Source organism: Notolabrus celidotus, chromosome 21 (genome assembly GCF_009762535.1).
Source record: "Notolabrus celidotus isolate fNotCel1 chromosome 21, fNotCel1.pri, whole genome shotgun sequence".
Taxonomy (NCBI): domain Eukaryota; kingdom Metazoa; phylum Chordata; class Actinopteri; order Labriformes; family Labridae; genus Notolabrus; species Notolabrus celidotus.
Genome location: NC_048292.1, coordinates 5766422 through 5789283, shown reverse-complemented (window position 1 = coordinate 5789283; position 22862 = coordinate 5766422). Strand labels below are relative to the sequence as shown.

The window sequence follows — 22862 nt, the reverse complement described above, 5'->3', positions numbered from 1 at the left end:
ACTTGAGGCTGGCTCCAAAAGCCAAGAAGCCACATACACACACATTCAAAGAGCCAATCTTTACAGCAGAAATGAACAGCCTGTTCAGACAACCAGCCTGACATACACTACCAGTCAAAAGTTTGCACACACCTTCTCATGCAATGGTTTCAACATTGTAGTTTAATACTGAAGACATCAAAACTATGAAATAATCTGGTTTTGTCATAATCTGGATTACAACAGTAGTCAAATAGGGCTATCCAGTGTGTACTAACCCTACCTCTGAACAACACAACTGATGGTCTCAAACACATTAAGAAGGAAAGTCATTCTACAAATGAACTCTTGACAAGGCTCATGTTAATTAGAAACCATTCCAGGAGACCACTTCATGAAGCAGACTGAGAGAATACCAAGAGAATGCAAAGCTGTCATGAAGGAAAAAGGGGGCTTCTTTACAGAATCTAGAATATAAAACATATTCTGATTTGTTTAACACTTTTTTTGTTCATTAAAGCTAGGGTTGGTAGTCTCGGAAAACCAGCATGAATTTGAATGTAGCTTTTCCTCATGACTCCGTCTAACCCCTCCCCTCCTCCCTCGGAGCTCCTCCAAAACGATGCCCCCCCGCTCACATGCACGAACGCCGCTGATTCTCGACCATATGATGGTGACTGATTCAAAACCGGTCCTCACCAAGACATTCTCATAGTGAAAGTTAAAAACACAAACAAACATGGCTGCTGTTAGCACTCACAACTATCATGCTAGCATTATCCAGTTGTACCGGTGACACGATATCAGGAGAAAAGTTATAATACATGTAATACTGTAACAGATCTACTGTTTGTTAAACGTGTTCAGTGTAGATGTTCTTAATTCCTACAGTGTTGACAGTCAGTGAAGGCATCAGGAGAGGTGTAGAGTGTGTGAGTGGGAGAGAGGAGATGAGAAGTTTTTCATTCATTCAAACATTGATTGTTGTTTTGTTGGTTGGCGTGATCACGGCCGACAGTGACCGGTTATTAAAGATCAACGTGTTCATGAATCGGCTCATCATCACTACAGCGTCCGGACGGACGCTACAGTACATCTATATTTTCTGTAGGACTTACTGAACGTCATTAATTATTCTGCTTGTTGGTGAGAGCTTCTTAGACTCTGATCCGGACTACAGTCCTGAGCAAAGCACCTCATCAGGTCAGAGGGGACAGGCCCGAGGACGAGCGAGAGGGGCAGTAAATAGAGTCAGGGGAAGTAGAGGCAGGAGACGGGGACTCGGAGGAGTGCACGCCGGGGAAATGTACGCTCAGGAGGAGGGCAGAACGGCTGGACGGGATTTGATTGGTTTAAAATTTGGGGAGCCAAAAAACGGTGATTGGTTGGTGTTTTCCCAGGTTTACTCCGGCTGTAGATAGCAGCTTTTTTTCACTCTTTTTTAGGAACACATCATGTAATGATTGCCATCAGGATATAAAGATCATTTTAACCAGTATGACAAAAAGTGTATCTAAATCTGATTACCAACCCCAGCTTCAAATTATTGCAAATATGTTCTTTCATAGTTTTGATGTCTTTGGTATTAATCTACAGTGTTTCAAATAATTCAAATAAATACAAACCCTTGAATGAGAAGGTGTTTCTAAACTTTTGACTGGTAGTGTAGTTTACCTGCAGACTCTGAGATCCTGAGTAATACTAACAATAACTGATAGGATTTATATAGCGCTTTTCTAAGTTATCATAGTCGCTTTACAAGAAGAGTGAAAAACAGGGTAAAATAAAATACAAAAAACAGAGATGGGGAGAGAGCAGAGGTCATGTGATGTAAGCTTTTTTGAAGAGGGTCATAGTTGTAGATGGAGGGAAGAAGTTCCAGAGAGTTGAGGCAAAGGTTCTGTCCCCTAAGGTGCAGTGCTTGGTCTTGGTGATGGAGGACAGGAGATTAGCATCTGAGGATCTCAAGTGGCGAGATGGGGAGTGGCATTTGAGGAGGTCGGTCAGGTATGAGCGGGCGAGGATTTAAATAAAGACACTTTAGATGTGTTGAATGAATTGCAATTTATTACACTTTAGAGACTAGAGGATTAGGACCTCCCTGATGTGTAGCAGAGCAGCCTCTCTGTGTTAACGATACAAAGTCCTGTTTTAAGGAACACTCTGAAGAGAGCTCTACTCTGTGACCCCTGCTCTTGACTTATTTAGATGCTTTATTATAGAGCATCATTAAAATCTGTGTGACTTGACATGTGACGTGCGTGACCAGGGCAAAGACTTGACGTGTCTGGTCTGACTCGCAGCAGAAACTTCACAGTCTCGATTCTCCCCTCAGTAACTTGTGACTTTCACATGTGTCACTCACTCCCTCGCTCGCCCAAAATCCCAAAGCAGATCAGCTTTAGATCCCTGCGAGCGCGACATGAGGCAGAATCTAAAGCTCTGTGATTGGAAGTCACAAAACAAATCTCCTGTAATATTTACAGTATGTGCTCAGATCTTAAGCTACACTCCAGTGAGAGTTTGTGGAATATCACATTTGAATTTTCAACTTCTGACCTAATGGTGTGAGATGCCCCACAGTAAACATGGCCGACTTTTACTTTGGAAAGCTGAGCGTCCAAACAGTGAACCTCCTGTCTTCTTGCATCTATATTTGCTTCAGTTAGCTTAACCTATATGCTCTGTTTTTGTGGGAGATACCAGGTTACATCAGAGTTACCGGGATGTGTTTTTACTGCTGGCGTCTGCCCTGAATGTGTCTTCATCATCAGTCAGCTTCTTATTGTCGATGCAGGAGAATGTGGAGGAAATTTGCAGCTGGAACCCTTGAAGCCCCCAAAATCTCACCTCCCATTACTTCCCCAATGTTTCATCTTTCCAAGCATTAGTTTGCTAATAAAGACTTGATGTCTTTTCTCCGCTCCATCAGCTTGTAGGTGTGATCAGCCCGGCTGTCAGATGTGACAGCAGTCCCACCTCTTATCCAAACTTCAAAGTGTGGGTTTTTCTGCGATGCTGCAGGTTGTTTGAGTTCACACGCAGAGCATCGGACCACTTTTTTCTTTCTTCTCAGAGGCAAATCTGCAGCTTGTTAAGGCTCCAGGATTTGTGTCTGTAGTTCGGGGCTCTAATCCCGACAGTCTCCGTAATCTTTTTACAGCTACTCTCTTCCATTTTTCATCGCAGCCCTCATGTTTTTTCAGAACATGAGGGTCTTTTCCTTTGCAAAGGGAGACACCAGCTGATATATTTTTAAATCTCATTCATTGTTCTTTCCTGTTCCCCAAACTGTCTGCTGTCGCACTTGGAGTTAGTGTCTGATTCTGCTGCCCTGTCTGTGGCTATTCAAACACATGGTCTTCCTCCATCTGGTTTCCTGCCAGGAGCACCGGGGTGCAGCAGGAGAGATATCTACTGAAGGCTAATCTCACACCAAACCTACTGCAGACCTAAACTGTGGCTGATGTCCTCTGAACTCTCTCTGTAAAGACAATCTCTTCAACTTTCTTTTCAAGCCTTTGGATTTGAAAAAGCCCCGGAGGAAAGCAGTGTCTGATCTTTAAAAAGAAAAGAACATCTCTCAGACTTTGGACCAACATGAGTCGACATCTCATTCAGACACTGAGTCTGGAGAAAGAAACTTTGCTCTTGTTGTGTGAAAAAGCTCTAAAATGTTCCTGTGAAATAAAATTAGATGACTAAACTTCTTGAGTTCATGCATGAGTCAGACTCGTGACAACAAATCCATTTCGTCTCAAATGATGCAACAATGCAAGAAAAATGTTTCTTTCAAAGTCAGATTACAACAAAAGACTTCTGACTTCTTCAGACCTCTCTTACCCCTTTTCAACCAATGCGAACCGAGTTGTATTTCCGGGCTGGTGCTCGCCTGAAAGCGCCACGTCATGACGTCATATTTACGTGACCGCTTTTCCCAGCAGTGCTAGCGCTAACTTTCCCTCACACCAACAACGATGGCGGACAACGTAGCATGCTTGCTGGTGTTGCTCCTGGCTTCTCTTAATCACATGAGGGCCCGAAGAGAACTTACCAAACTTTATCAACACGTCTCAGCCTCTGGAAAGCGCCTAGTGTTTTCAGCACATAAGGCCTCAAAATCACTAGCTGGACTCTTCTCTTCTGTTGTCACTAAATGGAGGAATGAATTGGCCAACTCCATTCGATCTGCAGAGTCCCTCTCTACTTTCAAAGGACAGCTAAAGACCCAGCTCTTTAGGAAGCACTATGCACTTAGCTAGACTGTTCTCCACTGTTGTCCCCAGTGGCAGATCATGTCTTCCAGCTACAGTTGACTCGCACTGTCCTGCTCTACTCTGTGAATCTGTGTTCAAGTCTGGAGTGACCCAGCACTTGGTACTTTGGTCATTATTGTGGTGATGTTAATTGTTGATGATGATAATGGAAGGTCTTAAATTATTTGGTTGCTTCATTGTAGATGTTCCTTACTTACTTTTGTGCATTGCCTTTACACTGCTTGGCAGTACCTGCACCCAAATGGACTTGAAGCACTTTGTTACTCTTACTGATCTTGTTTCCTCTTGTCTAGATCTTTGCTTGTGTTGTTCTTGTTCTCGTATGTACGTCGCTTTGGATAAAAACGTCTGCTAAATGGCATTGTAACATTGTAACTTCTAAGATAAGATATCCTTTACTCGTCCCACAACGGGGAAATTTAAGTGTTACAGCAGCAAAGTAGACAGTGTAAAACAGTATAAAGCAAACCAGAGCATATAAAATAGCAATTATTAAAAAGTTATTAGAAATTAAAATTAAAGAAGTAAAAATAAGCATATCTTATTTCCAAAACCAATGACACTGTGAAAATGTGCACAGACTTGTAGCCTAGGTATAAAAACAATGTACAGAACAGATCTGGGAGGATGGGTAGAAAGACGTATTGCACATGTAAGAAGAGAAGGATGAACTGGATTGGGGAAATATTGCACTTGAGTCCGTTTTGATGATGTAATTGTTATTGGTTATAGAGTCTGACCACTGCAGGAAGATGTGCTACTCATTGTGCTTTACATGGACGGCGACTTCATGTGAGAAGAAAGGTAATGATCCCCTGCCCCTCATCCCTGACGTAAGCCGTTCGCGGTTCTAGACCAGCAAAGAGTTGGAGCCGCTCTGGAACCGGTTTTCCCGAGCCGGGAGCCGGTTCACTCGCAGTCGAAACACGAAAAACCGGTTCTCAATTGAGCGAACCGGCCCTGAAACCGCCTCGGTCGAAAAGGGATATCTGTGTGCACAGGTTAAAGCTAGGGTTGGTAGTCACGGAAAACTAGCATGAATTTGAATGTAGCATTTCCTCAGGACTCCGTCTTAACCCTCCCAGGAGCAGGAGAAGTTCTTCATTCATTCAAACATTGATTGTTGCTTTGTTGGTTGGCATGGTCATGGCCCACAGTGACCGGTTAGTAAAGCTCAATGTGTTCATGAATCGGCTCGTCATCCCTACAGTGTCCGGACTGATGCTACAACATTTTCTGTAGGACTTTGCTTGCCAGAGCCCCCGTGGTAAGAGCTTTTTAGGCTCTGATCCAGACTACAGTCCTGAGCAAACTACCTCATCGGGTCAGAGGGGACAGGCCCGAGGTAGAGTGAGAGGGGCAGTAAATAGGGGAAACAGAGGCAGGGGATGAGGAGTGCACGCCAGGGAAATGTACACGCAGGAGGCGGGCAGAACGGCAGGACGGGATTTGAATGCTTTCATAAATTGGACCCTAATGACGGTGATTGCTGGGTTTTTCCCCAGGTTTACTCCGGCTGTAGATAGCAGCTTTTTTCACTCTTTTTTAAGAAAACATTATGTATTGATTGACATCAGGACAGAAAGATAATTTTAACCAGTATAACAAAAAGTGTATCTAAATCTGATTACCAACCCCAGCTTTAAGGCCAGAAACCAAAGCTGGATGGCCTTGATCTTCAGCCCTGGTAGTGCTGCATAAAAACAGACATGACTCTGTAGTGGAGGTCACTGCTTTGGCTCGGGAACTCTTCCATCGCTGCGTTCCAAAGCAAGGTGAAACTCTACCTTCGTGAAGAGGACACATTATATAAAGAAGATCTGACATGACTAAGCTGGCCCGCCTGCAGTCTGGGCTTGTCACCCTTCGACAGTGTTTGGTGCATTATGAAAAATTAAATAAGAAAAGGAGACAACAAACTGCTTTTATCTAACACAGTGTCACTTTTTAAAAAATGGGGTTGTATTTTAAGCAACAAGAACACCTGCAACGTTTTAATTTGAGGGTCAGCTCACCTTCCATAAAACACAATGTCCCCTTTATGTCCATCCAGATGAAGTCCTTTCAATCCTGCCGGTGTGATTTTATTGTTTTCTTTTTAAAAGCATTAAAAATGACTTGTAACTTCTGAAATGACCTCTTTTATTCCCTGCTTAAAGAGGGGAATAGTTTCCAGAAGGAAAAACTGTTACAATGATGGTTGGATGAGACAAAAACATGAAGTTATGAGGTCTTAACAGTGATGGATGGAGATTGATAGAGGTCCTGGGCTGCTGTCAGCAGAAAAGCAAGATAATAAAACGTCGAAGCAGCTCTGTGACTGAAGGGCCTGTGGAGTCAGTGCCAAGTGAAAAACTGCCCTTCCCAGAGGCGGCTCGTTGGCTGTGACCACAGACGGAAACTTTGGGATACAGCGATTATTCAGTCGATGCAGCAGTCAGGCACCTGGAAAGTGTTGTGCAGTCTGATAAGTGATTGATGTGCAGGGATGGAAGATGAAGCAACAAATATGTCCTTACCTGTGGGTGAAATTAGCTCCTGACGAAGTGCGTGCATACCAAGAGGCTTTGTTCGCAGCTTTGTGTTGCTGCTTTGCGCTTCCTGTTGAGGGACTGTCAGACACAATGTGATCTCCAGCCTCCAGCTCGTGTGTTCATGGATCAGCTGGCTTTGACAGGGAACAGCATGTCAGCGGCACTGAACACCTCATCGTCCCTAAAGCTGATGCAGCCGTGTCCTGCGCTTCCTCTGACATTCAGTTCCCACTCATCTTATCCCTGCTGTCTTTACTCTGTGGGCTTTTTGCACTCCTTGTTTTTCCTCCACTTTATCTCTCTGCTTTTAGGTTAACACTGTGTGCTGAATGCTCTTGTTCCCATTGGGGACTGTCATGAGAGAAGTATTGAATCATTGAACTTCATAGGGAAGGCAACATCTATGAACAGATATCTGGAGTCTGAAGGACAGGGACACAATTTCTGTTTTTTAAGTGTTCATGGTTCTGTGTTGTCCTTGCATTTTGTTGCGTTTTTTGTTGTATGCAGGAAAGTAGTCCTTATGGAGAGGAATAAAGTCCGTTCACATCGACAAGTATGATAAAGTGTGTGTAATTAAGCACGCCTAAGGTCCAGTTTAAATTGACTTGTGCTCTGATAAAGTCCCCACGGTGCTCAATAAACAAGAACTGTGTGTGGATAAAGTCCCCACAGTGTCCAGTTAACAAAATTTATTTTGTTGTGTCCAGTTTCCATAAACTTGTGTCTAAAACCCCTGAAGGTCTAGTAAACAAGAATGTGTGTTTAGTCCCCATAATGTCCAGTTTATCGAAATGTGTGTCCTGATAAAGTCCCCTTAAGGCGTTTTTCGACCAGAGGGACCCAGGGTCTAAATCTAGTTCAGGGGTAGATAATCTCCCCTCCTAAAAAGCTCCTGCTAGGGGGGTAGTACTTTTCAAAGGACCCAGGACTTTAGGAGGAGCATGGGGCTGCAATGCTGAACGTGTCTGATTGGTAGATTACCTTCAGTGTTTTTATTCCGCCCGCCATCCACAATAACATCACACACATCTGTGATTCACTTGATTTCTCTTTCTTTCATTAGTTTTTATTTGTTCTATCTTTTTTGTATGTGTGTGTACTTTTCAAAAGAAGAAGCCCACCGTGAATGCGTCTCTCCCGGTGTTACGGTTTTAAAAGTGACCCTGTAAACTGGAGACCTTCAGCTGAACGTGTCAGTGTTTGTGGAGTTTACACAGCTGTTGAAACACAGAGGGAGTTCCTGGGAATGCAAACTAGTTTAGTTTTTATTAAGATTTCAAAATATCCTCATCAGATATTTAATGATCGTCTGAAGACGTTTATGAGGGATGCATCCGGCTGAAAGTCTCCAGTTAACATGGTCGCTGTTTAAACCAAAACCCCTGCCAAGGCTTTTTGAGTTCAAAAGGATTCTAAAGCCGTGTTGAAACGTCTTTGCTACTCGTGCTTATCTCCTCTCACGTGTTGATTCAGTGAATCCATCTGTGATGAAATATAGCATCTAAAACAGCGCCAGCTGAGTCTCTTCATGCTAACAGGCTAACTGTCGTGTTGCTCATAATGATACCTGCCTGTCCATCTGCTTCTATAGTGTCATCTGTGATGAATGGCATTCGTCTTTGTTTTACTGCCCTCTACTGGTCTGGTGGTGTAGTGCATGTACTTTTTTTCCCCCTCCATACGTCACTGGCCTGATTTGCACAACCTACCCAGGACTTCAGCCCACGGTCAAGATGCAGTCAACATTGGGGGCACAGGAATCTTTTAGTTCAGGGTAAAGTAGTTCTGGGGGCTTAAAGACCCCGGAACTCTTGGTGGAAATGCACCTGAAATGTGTGTTCTGAGAAAGTCCCCTTGGTGTCCAGTAAACAAGAATGTGTGTGTAAGTTGAGTCTGTTGTGGCACTTTAACAGAAGTGTGTGTGTAAAGTCCTGCCAGTGTCCACAGTTCACATGATAAGTGTTGATCCCCTGAGGACCATGAATGATGTTTAACTTCATGGTGTCCTGAGGCTCATCCAGTGAGGATCATGAGGGTCTGGTAACTTTAAAGATACTTGAAGTTCCAGACATACTGTCCTAGAGTGATGAATTAAAGGTGTAAGTGTTGAACAGTAACTTTGATGTGTCTGACGTTTCACTCTTTGTTTCCAGAAAACTTCTACGGCACCCCGAAGCCTCCGGCCGAGCCCAGCGCTCTGCTGCTAAATGTAACGGACCAGCTGCTGCCGGGCGCCAGACCCAGCTCCGAGGGCAAACGGAAGCGTAACAAGTCAGTCAGCAACATGGAGAAAGCCAGCATCGAGCCCCCCGAGGAGGAGGAGGAGGAGAGACCCATCGTCAACGGCAATGGCGTCGCTGTCACCCCAGGTCAGCCCCTACACAGATGCAGAGTCAGAGGTCGCTGAGGCCGGGAGCTTCATCATGACAGCTAGGTTCGAGGTCGAGCTCCGGGTCGGGGATGATCTGCACGAGCTGATACTCTTATTTAAAGCACAGCAACCAGCTTCATTTTGAGTGGTTACTAAGCAACAGAGAAACAGATTGCTGTAACAAGAATTTCCTGGAAATGATTTTATGGAAGATTATCACATTTAATTGGTTCTGCAAACATCTTTATGTGCAGTTAATGAACTGGAATGTAAACTGTGAGTTATTATTCCCTTGCACGTTCACTGATTACCTCTGCGGACCAAAACATCAGCGTCATTGTAGCTTTCTGCATCGTTCATTCATTCATTCATTCATTCATTCATTCATTCATTCAGTATCAGCAGCAGCAGCTCTAAGCCCTCATGTCCTCTAAGCTCACACCTTCACTCTGCCCCCCTCATTCCTCTGGTTCCACCTGCAGCTCTTTATGAACCCATCAGGACTTCTCTGTGTTTCAGTGTTTCTGATCTCTGATGAATCCGCTCACTGATCCTCCTGGTCCGGTCTAAAAGCTCACAGAGGTGACATTAAACTCCAAACACAACAGCCCCAGTAAGATCCCTCTGTTTGTAGAAAAACCACATCCAGGATCCCGAGCGTGCTGAGACGTTTGTGAGCGTCCCGTTCATTGTGTCCCGTGTACACACACAGGCACACACACACACACAGCCGAACACAAACAGAAGGCCTTTGAATGCATCACATGATGAGACCATCATAAAAGAGGCTTTATGAGTTTGATTTTTGTGATTCCAAATCCAGAACCATGCTCTGGTCCTGTGACTCTGTAAGCTGGTTTTATGACCGGAGGACAGCCAAGTCTCCGGCTTCAGTGTTGAGCAGCACGACAGCACAAAGAGTTCTCTTTGGTATTCTTGTCAGAGAGGTGTCACAGGTGTTTTCAGAGCAGGAGGACGTTCGCTGTGAAGATGAAGTTTTGGTTTAATAACCGAAAGGATCTGATTGAAGGTAGGTCGCTTCATTTGTCAGAGAAATCTGGAGTTTAGAGACTTTTCTTAGACTTCCTGTGAGAAATCCTGAACGCTTATTACGATAATAAAACTTTGTATCTGACACTTTTTAATTATTTAAACATCTTTGAACCATAAAGAGAAATTAATATGAAAAGTTAGATGTTGATGAATTTTAATTCAAAGAATGGTATGACAGCAAGAATTTAAAAACACAAGGGAGCATAATAAAACATTTTTAAAGTATTGAGCATGTTTATTCTATTTTTCCTCAACATGCCTCACATGATGTTTTTATTCTGAAATGAAATAAACAGAACATTAAAAAAGGATTTATATAGGATTGTATATGTGGAATAAAAATAGAGCTTGTATGAAAATGTAAAATTCGTATCTGCTATTACTTAATTAACAGTGTAACTCACATACAGGGTTTGAAACCTTAAATATAAGAAGCTGCGTAAAATATTAATAAACATCAAATAATTTGAAGCCTTAATTTAATAAAGAAAAAACAAAGACGTGTGATTTTTGTTTAAATATCAGCTTTATTGTGTTTTTAAGCTTGTACAGCACTTTAATCAAGGACGGTTGTTTTAAATTGTGCTATTTAAATAAAATTTGACTTGACTTTAAATATTTCACAGAGCATCAATCATTATTTTTATCAACATCGTCGCGACGTCTACAGGATTAAAATGTAATATTCTTAATGAGGTTTTTAGAATATTTTAACATCAAATTATTAAAAGATGATTAAAGACAGTCAGAGATCAAGAGCTAAAAAAAGAAGGGTAGTTATTTCATACAAGCGGGCGAATCAGGATCGATTACCTGCAGCCCCTCTGTCGCATGCCACTCTTTTCCTGGTTTCCTGGTTTCCTGCTATTCACTTTACTCTCTTCTATAAATAAAGGTATTAAAGCCCCAAAAAATATAACTTGAAAAATAATAATAATAATAATAGAATTCATGTTTTTTGGACAGGAAATGTGGTGAGTAGAGAGAAGGGGAAGACATGCAGGAAATGGTCGAGGCTGGAATCGAACCTGCGACCTCTGCGACGAGGGCTATAACCCCCTGTTATATTCGGGGCGCCCATAGACCAATAGGCCAACGGCGCCCCGAATATAACTCCTGTTTTTTAAACAGACAAAAAACAACTTTAAACAATATGAAAAAGAAAAGTTTATCAAAGGCACAGCAGTTTAGATTCTTTATTTCCAGGGGGATAAGAGATGCAGAGATCAGAGCAAAGTAGCACAAAGGTTGCACGGCTTTCCCGGCAGCTGAGACAGAATAATGATGCATATTTAAGGAAACAGTTATGACTGCAGCAAAGATGTAAAAACCGTAACAGCCAAAATAATAATATAATAAGGTCATCAGGTGTGAGTATGGGACTGAAAAAGGGTTCGAAGGTGATAACCAGATCAAGTCAGGGCCCTTCTGGTAAAGATCCCAGTTGGGATCAATGGTTCATAAAGGGTTAAAGTTCAGCCTCCTGTAGTTGTCTTCATTAGCTCCAAACAGACAAACCTCTGACTGATTCATGGTGCTTAAGAGACGGTCAGGCAGTGTGCAGCTGGTTGCTGGATGTTGGATGATGGAGAGGTTTCTGCTCAGGAGGAGTTTTTTGTCTGAAGACGGACTGAGTGGGGTATGATCAGGAGGGCCGAGGGGGGGAATCGATAGAGTTCAGCAGGCTCTGTGATCTAAGCAGATAGCTCCCTCGCTCCTTACCTCCCGTAGATTATCTCTGAATCCCCGGCACTCATCTGCCCCCCCTCCACCAGACCTCCTCCTGGGACACACTCTCTCCAGCTCTTTCTTTCACTCCACTCACACTAACACCTCCTCACACCGCCACAACTCCAACTAGGGCATCACAGCCTGCTTCTCCTCCTCGGTCTCTTTTGTCTCCTCTGCTTTATTCCTCTTTCTTGTTAACCTCCATCACTCCCTCCCTTTCCATCACCTGGCTCCCCTCTTCCCCCTGAGTCATCGCCTCTCCTCACCTCTTTCTAATCATTCTCTCCCTTTTTTTTTCTCCACCGCCAACCTAACCCTGACTCTAAATCAATCTCCTCGCCCTGCCTCCTACGTCTCCTTTTCCATCACCTCTCCAGTCTTTTTCCCCCTCCTCCCCCCTTGGCGATAATGTCGTGTGTGACTCATTCTGCCTGTTGTCACCACAGAGTCGAGTGAACATGAGGACAAGAGCACAGACGCTTCGGGTGACATCGTCCCGCAGATCAACCCCGTGGAGGTCCCGATCGAGGCGCCCAAAGAGGACGGACTGTCCCCCAAAATCACAGTACCCAAACCAGAGGACAACGACGAGCTGGGGCCGCTGCCGGACAACTGGGAGATGGCGTACACTGAGAAAGGAGAGGTGTACTTTATAGAGTGAGTCCATGTCTGTCCTGAACACTTCAGTCATCCAGGTGTGCGTGAAACTTCATCCAGCGAGTTCTCTGGAAACACTAATCCAACAGATGGTGGGCAATCTTAGCCAACTTTATGGAATTATTAGTGGACTTTATGGCCACTTGGAGGCAGCAGAACAAGCTATAAACACAAAATCAACATATTATTAGCTTATAAAGTTTATCACAGATCTGTAAGGAAACAGCTGCATATTTACATCAACATTAGCTTTCATTGGAGTTCTGCTTTTGCTGCCCAATAAATTTAACTCCAACATTTACTCACCCCAATGAGTGATCAGACGAGAGCATGTATATGTATACATGCTAAAGTCTTCACCTCAGTGACCCTCCATGATGTGTCTGAGAATAATGTTCAAGGCAACCAAAACTATGACGCCACAAAATCCAAAACAGGGCGCTGAAAGAAGCTAAAATGACATCCCACAGAGTTTGTCAGAGGATTTTTCTTTCTTAAGAATAACTATCAGTATTAAAAATTACTTATCTGTGCTTTAATTCAAATATATACACACTTACAAATAGGAAAAATGCATCTGAAGATAAGATAAGATATTACTTTATTGAACCCCTGGGGGGGGAGATTCAGTTGTTACAGCAACCCAGACATAAGTACAATCAAGAAGAAGTTTCAATAAGTAAAAATAAAATAAGTAAAATTAAAAATAGATAAATAAAGATAGAATACAATTTAGATATATATACAATGTTACAAATGGAATTTAGATTAAATAGCAGTAATTACAGGCAGTATTATAAATGATTCAGTAGTGACAGATTGACATGGTGTGATTATGGTTGGTGATGACAGATTAAGCAATAAATAAAAATAAATATGGGGTTATGTAATATGACCGTGATGAAAATAAATATGGGTACCTTAAACAGAAGTACAGCTTTAACTTCAGATCATCTAATATCACCAAAACAATCCTCCAGCATTTAAAAGCAACTTAAACAGCTCTGATGTAAAGTAGTATTTATATTCGTAGTGATCACAGATTGTATGAAGCATGCTGGGAAGTCTCTGTGGTGTCACCTGTTGGTTCCCCGAAGAGGCCTCATAAAGCCCAGCGATGGCAGTCATCATGTAGGAAATGCTAAATCAACCTAACTTTCAGTCAACCTAGAAACAAGCAGAGAGGTGGAGTTAAGGCGGGGTCTAAAGCCTTCTTGCAAACAGCTACAACGCCCCCTTCTGTCTGTGAATCACGCCCCTATTTATGTAGATTAGTAAAGAACTCTCAGCCTTACTATGTTCAATCAATCAATCAGACTTTATTTATAAAGAACTTTTCATACAATGACATTGTAACACCACAAATTGTCGTACATTTGAACAACTTAAAATAGAATCAATTAAGAAAAAGATCCCACCCCAAGCCCGACTCCAAACCCACCCCACAATCCTCAAGTTAAGAACACAATATATGCAACAATAATAATAAAAGCAATACAAACCAAATAAATAAATACAAATAAGAAAGAAGTTGTTGAGCAAACTGAGGAAGCGCTCTCATGATATCTTAATGAGGAAACACTGGAGGTAAAATAAGATTAGTTAAATCCCAACACAGGAAATTAAAATCACCTAATTTCTAAGATAGCAAAACACTAAAATATTAAACCATTAAAAGAAAATAAGATGCTGATGATGGAACAGATGAGTTATAGGAACCCTCACCATGTAGATGTTTTTTAACCAGGCTGCAGAAATATTCCCTTTGCTGTAGTAGTCTGCCTCAAGTGGACACATGAGGTACTGCACCTGTTAGGACTTCAGCTCTGGCCTCATTTTTCAACAAAGTGGTTTCCACATGATAATGCCTTATCAAGTAATTATCTTTATTTAAACTTGAAGATCATTGAGAGCAAAGCCCTCATTTACAATGACATGAAGCATATAAAAGAAACATTAAAATGCATGAGAAGCAAATAAAAGATAAAACCTTAAAAGAATGATGATCAATTAAAAACAGACAACAATTAAAAAGTAATGTTAACACAAATTCAGTTAAAACAGGTACAGAAAGGAAGAAGTCCAGAAGTTTTCCATTAACAATCAATCATAAAAAAATATGTAATGAATCTGATCATCGTGCATGATGTGTGTCCTTAAAGCTCCTGTAGTGAGACTGATTCTACTGTCTCATTATGACCTACAAAATCACACGAGACCATCAACAACAGAATTTTCATATCATAATTTTTAATGCTTGTAATCGCTGTGAGGAGGTTGGTGTCCGACAAGCAGCCTTTATTTAAATTGGAAAGCAGGGTGAAAATCCAACCATGACACTGAACAAGATCAGTAAAGTGATACGATGAACATCTTTGCCCACAAGGGGGCGCCAGAATTAACACGAACTGCAGCTGTCAGAGGAGCTTTAATGTGTCCTGAACATAAATCACTCTTTGATTTTAATCTGTGGCTGTTTCCGAAATCGCCTACTATACTAGCAGTACGTACTGATATGTCCAAAATTCAGTATGTAGTAAGTAGTATGTGAACAAGAGCAAAATCTGCAGTAAGCCAAAACTCCCCGGATGTCTACTGATTCGGGAAAATATCTCAGTGGGCATCGGACCAGTCTGCCTCGCGTACTGTTTCCCATAATGCACAGCGCTCGTTCTGCTTTTTCTTTTTCCTCATTTTTTGACGGGAGGAAATCCGTTTTTGGGTGCTGAGAAAGTTATCAAATTACTTATAAACCACTTCCTAACTTTTTAAATCATAAATGGATGCTAAATAAGCTTTTTATTTATCGGCTTCGCCGTTGTTTACTTCCGCTTTCCAAAACCGGAAATCCAGCAAAGTCTGGCTCAGCATGCTGCATGACAGATCGAACAGAACAGTCATACTACATACTAAATTCAAATGCAGTATGTAGTAGGCAATACCTACTGCCTACTACATTAGTAAGTAGTATGTAGCAGGCCGTTTCGGAAACAGCCTAAGTTTACATCCATGTCCACTGTCTGTCTGTCTTCTTCTCTGTTCTGTTGAAATGTTCCTTCATTTCTTGCCTCATTACTGCCCCCTGCAGGTCAGTGTACTGAGCTTGAATCTGTTTGATCTGCCATCCTCACAGAGCTGCTAGTGGTCACAAACTCCTCCTGGTACCTTTTAAAGAAAAATACTCTAACTCCTCCGCTCGGACAGCCATGCTTCATTTGGAAACACTCTCACTCTCTCTTGTGCGCAGCCTGCAGGAGAGTATATGACCGCTTTAGAGATCTTAAAGATTCCTCACCATCCAGTCAGTTCATATTTTCATTCCCATAACAAAAATACACAGACTGAGTTATTACAGAAGGGTTAGGTGGCATCTAAATTTACTCCAGAGTTTCCCCTTGCAGGAAAACACACGCACACACACACACACACAGCGACTGTAATTGATGCTTGGTGGTTTAATGAGATTTAGAGGTCCTCAGAAGTACCTCCTTACACAGAAGTCTGTTTTACAAGCTCTAAAGTTTAATTCAGTGGAGTAGTTAGCTCTTTACAGCAGCAGTAAAACAGTGGAGGTGAGTCTTTCTTACCCCAGAGTAATGGACCTCTGTTGTGTTTCTGAGTGGGGGTGTGGGAATTGTATTTGCCTGCATGTAGCTCTTGTATAGCATCAGCTAATGCAGCCGTAATATGGAAATTATTCTGCTATTACAAAAGGTTTTATTGCGTCGATATATCACCGCAGTCATTAGGGTTAATTTCTCCATAGTATTGATTGAATCCCAGCACGCCTGAACGCATCATAAAGTCTGAGCAGCTCCTCAGCAGGATCAGACTAAGAGCTGAGACGTGTGGCGATGACACATGTTGCCTCTTCACGCCTGTTTGCCACAGAAGCAGACGCTCATCTCCCTCCACATCACACGTCGCCTCCCCCCCAAAAACACAGAAACCTCCAGCTCCCTCATCCACCGAGCACATTACTCAACTAATGCAGTGAGCCGCCCAATTTGCAGCTTCAAGGTTTTTTTGTGTCCGGGTGTATGTGATGCTGTGCCAAAGCGATAGCCGCTGCCAAGAGAGCGCTTCCCTTTGATTGGCCTCCACACAAGATCAGCTCGCTTACCTGCGGCCCCTTGAAGTGAGACGGCTGAGGGAAGGAAAGGGAAGCAAAGGGACGGAGGTGGACGAAAGTGATAGTGATTAAAAATAGAAGGGGAGTGGAAAAACAGGAGGGAGGACATAAAAGAGGAGTGAGTAGTAGATGTTTACGCTATTTATAGTCAGAGATGGACGTAGAAGAGAGGAGGGGAGAGTGGGGGAGGAGGGGTTAATGGAAAAGGCTCAGAAGCAGAGTAAACAGGCTTTAACTTACCTTTACCTGCACTTCATCTGGATATTCAGCACGTTGATCCAGACTACAACATCCAAACTTTATCTGCAGATCACCCGAGAGGACGCACATCGTCTGACAGGACGGACAGTTTGTTTTAGATCAGGATGACTCATCCATTCTTGAGTCTCGAAACTTTGCTGACTTTAAACCTTTAAAACTGAAGACACTCCCTTCAGCTTCACTTATATTTAGCACCAGATGTTTTCAATAAGAGTCGGGATGCAGACTGGATGACAAGCTGTTTCAGCATGTAGTTGTTTGGCTGGATGTTCACATAGACAGTAAGTAATGGACGTAGTATCAGTGAAGTCATCCATCTGTTTCTGAAGCGCTGTTTTGAGGCCAATCGGCAGCAGCCATATTGGAAATGTTGAACTCAACATAACTGCTGTTGAGCGAGTGTGACGTAAAGAGGCGGGCTTTGAGCCTCCTAGCCAAAAGCTACAGTGTTCCCGCCTGTCAATCAAGCCTGGATCACCCTCTCAGACCACCAACTACACCGTTTACAGTTAATACAGAACAAAGTACTCAAACTGGCCTACAGACTCCCACCCTTCATCAGCAACCACTACATTCACTCCATATCAGGCATCCAGACCATCAAACAATGACACCAAGCAATAGCCCTGAGATTCCTATCATCTGCAACCAACAACCCTGCCCTCAAGGAAGCACACGCCACAATCAACACCCCCCTGTCATTCATCATTCAACTCAAAAAAGACCTCCACCCACTGAACCCTCCATGACCCAGAAACATCTGCCCGTCCACTGCATGCACACACACACACATATACACAGTACACTTAAAACAGGAAACACACACACATTAACAAACACACACTCTTTAACTCTTTTTTCCACTACTTTAGTTTATTTTATTTTCCTTATTCTTTGTTTTCTTTCTTTTTTCATTACTTTACTTTACTTTATCTTTAATTATGTACCTCTTTATTTCTCTACTTCTCTCTGCTTTCTCTTCTTCCTTATTCTTTATGTATTTATTTTGGTGCCTTGGTCCCATAGACTGTATAAAATATGGACGTAGTATCCGTGACGTCACCCATCTGTTCCTGAGAGCTGTTTTGAAGCAAATCGACGGCAGCAGCCATATTGGTAATGCAGAACTCAACTAGGCAGAGTGTGACGTAGTGTGAGCCTCTTAGCCAATGGCTGTGTGTTCCCGACCGGGAGTCATGTCAGTCATGTCCTTATTTGGGCAAAACTCATAATCTTAATATCTTCTTAACCGTCACGTTAGAAAAAAATTCACCCCCCGTACAGTGTGTGCCGATAGAGAGATTAGCTTTGTAGGGCCAAGCCGTTTTTTGAACCAGGCTGTAAACATGTTTATTAATGCTGCAAAGATCGTCTTTTTCCCATTCATATCTCTGTGGTTCCCGGTGTTTCTGCAGCCAGCCTCAAGCGGATTTTCGATGTATTGCAGTTTATATCACTTCCGCATTGGCTTCATCGTTTGAGACCGGAGTTTGCCGCTTGGTTGGTCCACAGTATCCTGTAACCTCTTGAGTTCTTTGCCTCCCTCCTCCTCCCGCCACCACAGATAACCATGGACAGAAAAGGGTTACAACACCCTGAGCTGTCCCACCAGGCTCAAGAATCACCTTAGCCTTAGCCTGTCAATCAAGTCAGCTGTGCCTCTTGTAATGGAAAACTCGTAATCTTAATATCTCCAGAATTGCAGCGCTATGAAAAAAATTCACACCCTGTACAGTGAGTGCCGATTGAGAAATGAGCTATCCAGACTACACTTTTTTTTTGTACCAGGCTGTAAACATGTTTATTTCTGCTGTAAAGATCGACTTCTTTGAATTGGTGTGTATGTGGTTTCCAGTACTTCCGGAGCTAGCCTCAAGCAGATCCTCGAGGAACTGCATTTTTTAGCACTTCCACATTGGCCTCACATTTTATTTTTATTTTTTATTTAACCTTTATTTAACCAGGTAAGTTAATTGAGAACCAATTCTCATTTGCAATAACGACCTGGGCGAGGAGGAAACACAGGTGGCATGACAATAAATAAAAGACAGAACAAGAAACAGAGAGGACATACAGAGAAACCTAGAGACAGAACAATACAATACAAAAATATGACAGCAGTGAACAACTTAAAAGCAATTTAAAAGCAAGTGCAGTGATGTTGAGTTATGGGGTGTATTAGTTTTTTGAAAGTGGCGAGTGGAATGAGAGAGGTCAGCTTTAGGGATTGTTGCAGGTGATTCCAGTCATTTGCAGCGGAAAACTGGAAGGAAGTGCGACCAAAGGAGGTCCGGGCTTTGGGTGGGATGAGTTTGATAAGGCTACTTGAGCTTTTGAGACTGGAGGTTACGGCTTGGATGTTCATCAGATCTCCACCATGTCATCACCCTTCTCTCTTTAGATATCCACAACAGAGTCCTTCCTCAGAAAAAGTCCAAATTTAGATATCTGCAGTCTATGTGTTAGAGGTGAGGGGCTGGTGGAGACCAAAACCAAGCTAAAAGAAGGATGAGATACAGTTGTCCTCATAAGTATACCTACCCTGGCAGAATTTATTATTTCTTGGGTAGTTTCTGTTGTCAAGATGTTACAAAAAGAGTAAGCACAATTGTTTGATAATAATTTCCTAACCCAAAAATCACAAATTCTGCCAGGGTCTGTAAACTTTTGAGCTCAACTGTAGTTAGCTTCAAAGTGGGCTGTGTATAATCTGATGGTATGAAGCTGTGAACTTGCAGTTAACACCTGCTCCCATCACCTTAACATTACTGACATGAAGCAGAGTGTGAGGAAACCACAGCCTGTGTCCTGTCTGTAGAACCATGGCCGTGCAGACTCAGTTTAAGACCTGCTCTGTCTGTGGGGATAAAGGGCCGGTTGTTGTCTGTTCGGAAACACAACAGTTCACACTTTAGACATTAATACGGTCATTAAAACACGCTTAGATGAATAGGATATTCAGTTTCACCCATAAATCCTCACACAGTGGAGCTTCAGTTTGAGGAGGGGACTGAAGTTTGCACTCAGATGATGCTCCATCTGACCCTAACCCCTCACTTGACAACTTTGGAGAGCGACTAATGCAGGAGTTTAGTATTTTCAGGGTGTTTGTTGCATCCTCTGATAGCTCCATCAGTTGCCCCCAACATCTGCTTCGTCTCAGGGTCCAGTCCAGAAAGAATACTACCTTACAAGCCCTTAAAGTTCTGCAGCACTGTGCTGTTTGTTCTTGTTTCGCGTCTGACTGATAATGAGCTGTTAGCATCTCCACTCTCTTCTGTTTGCAGGTTTGGAATCCGTGCAATCTTTTTATAGTTGTACAGTTTCTTAAACAGGTCTCTCTTCCTGTCTGTGGTGTTTCCCGCGTGCTGTGACTTTAATTCTTAAGAAAAACATAATTCCCTTTGGGACACAAGTCCAAGTTGAAAGTACTGCAAAGAACAAGGACACAAGGAGTGCCTCTGTTCTGCTTCCTCCTCCTCCTTCATCTTGCTTTTCTACTGTAGGCACTTTCTGTAAACCTCCATCCTCCCCCATCCTCCCCCATCCTCCCCCTCTCCTACTGTCATCATGAAGGGATGCCATTGTGACTGTTGAGTTTCAGAGAAGTTGCAGCGACGCTACGATTATCCCGAGCACGCCATCATATCTGATCTGGATCCAGCTCTCGGCCCCGGGGCTGTGGATGAATCTGCTAAACCCACAGCTGTTCCCCTCGGTCACCCCCTCCCTCACCCCACTCCCTCAATTCACCCCCTCCCTTCCCCGCTGTCTGCTTAGTAAGCCAATTAAAAGTATTGATCGCCATTTTGTTAACCCACAGCTATTTCTCCCTGCAGGTCTTCTTCCTCGTCACCTTCTTTAGAGGCTGGCACACGAGGGAGGCTCATCTTTCCTTCTGAAATGATTCTCCAGCTGAATTAAGAATCCACCAACCTCCTTCTCTCTTTCTGCCAAGTCTCCTCTCCCTCGCCATCTATCACACTCCCTCTCACTCCCTCTCTCACTCACTCTCTCTCTCTTTTTCCTGTCGTCTCTTCACAGCCACAACACCAAGACAACATCGTGGCTGGACCCGAGGCTAGCCAAGAAGGCAAAGCCGCCCGAGGAATGCAAAGATGATGGTGAGTACCGTGTCTTTATCTCCTTGTCTTTCCTCCTTCCTCTGCTCTTCTTTTTTTGGTTCGTTTTAATCACACAACTTCCCCGCAGCAGCATTACTTTCCAAGATTTCTATCTAGCCTGCAGATCTGATGAGTTGATTTAATTTCAGATCTGTCCTTTGAGGGAACATTTTCTGATTCTGAAGGATTTGATGTTTTTTGTCAGTTTTGACGTGTTAGTGTGTCTTCCTGTGGATAGGAAGCCTCTTGATATGTGTGTTTAAAGCCCAGGTCCAGAGAGACCGAGAGGTTACAAAGACTTCTTTATTCTCAGGCGAGAGAAAGACGTGGAGTGTCCTTCAGCCGCCCACACACACTGCAAAAAACACGACCAGAGAGAAAGGATGAATGTCAATGCAGCTCGCGTTTTATAGACGAGCCTACATTTATTTTCCAGAGTGTCATCTATCTCTTTCTCCGTCACCTTCCCTCCCCTCTTCCTCATCCGTCTTTTCTTTATGCGTGAGATTTATCGCCTGAGTTATAGGCAGACGAGCCGAGTAGGAGGACTGGATTTGGAGATGGACGGAGATAACGAATGAGAAATGGTTATTTGAATCTGTGACTGTGTGAGCTTTGAGGTGTGTGTTCACGGCGTGGAGGCTGGAGGTGTGTGCGTGTGTGTGTTTGTGTGTCTGTGCTTATTTCTGGTGAAGGCGAAGCCACAGGGATTGAATTTCTCCAGAAATACACTACACAGACACACAAACAGACACACAGAGAGACGGACAGACAGACATTCACACAGACAGACTCCTGGCTCAAACACTCTTTAATCCCTCTGGTCTCTGCTCGGCCCTCTGTTGGAGTTTCAGACTCTGAGGTGAGTCGTCTGCGTTAAATGGACATTTGAAACCTGAGTCAATGTGTCCTCTGCTTTTGGACATGTGTGGTCCTGAAATGTTAAATCTTAGTGTCTTTGGAGCTTCTCTGTATTAACAGATTCTTCTTGAGTTCAACTTTGGCTCTTCACTCCCTCCAGATATGGCTCCATCATGAGATCCAAACTGAGAAACGATCACAAGCCTCATCTGTAGTTTGTTTCAATGCTAATAAGAAAATGTTACATCAAGAAATATCACACAAGAGGGAGTGCCAAATATGATAGAGGCATAATATCAAGAACAACAGCACTCCTCATTGTGTGATATCACTTTTATACCACAGTCTGAAAGAGGCAGATTTTATTATGTGTTTTTTTATCCTTCATTTGACGTCACCAACACAAACAGACCAGCAACTTAACTGAAGCTGAATCACTGCGCAACAGTCCGGTCGAGGTCAGGTTCACTATGCAACATTAAACTGTAATATTCAGAGCACCTGAGGTCAATTTTTACAAATGGACTGTATAAAATATGGACGTAGTATCCGTGACGTCACCCATCTGTTTCTAAAGCACTGTTTTGAGGGCAGTCGGTGGCGGCAGCCATATTGGAAATGTTCAATTCAATTAGACTCAAAACCTTTATTTTTCTGTCAAGATCACAGGCACATTAGAACAGTAAACAAACATACTCAATCATTCACAAAATAATATATTAATTAAAACAGATACAATTTGAGACACAGTGGTCGGAGATCAAAGTCTTACATTCTGCAAAAGAGGGAATGGATATCAGCTTTAAAGTCTGTTGGAGGGTATTCCATGATTTAGGGGCATCAATGGAAAATGCTGATCAACCCAGTTCAGTGTTAACT

The 22862-nt window shown here is 42.9% G+C and overlaps 1 protein-coding gene across 2 annotated transcripts in view; it reads left to right on the top strand.

Annotated features, from left to right (window-relative positions):
- magi2a (membrane associated guanylate kinase, WW and PDZ domain containing 2a) overlaps positions 1-22862 on the top strand; it is a 330301-nt gene that overhangs the window by 210947 nt on the left and 96492 nt on the right. For both annotated transcript variants that reach the window (XM_034674120.1, XM_034674119.1), the window contains exons 4-6: positions 8947-9162; positions 12395-12605; positions 21043-21122. In XM_034674120.1, the coding sequence (XP_034530011.1) occupies positions 8947-9162; positions 12395-12605; positions 21043-21122 (507 nt within the window). The remainder of the gene's footprint in view (positions 1-8946; positions 9163-12394; positions 12606-21042; positions 21123-22862) is intronic.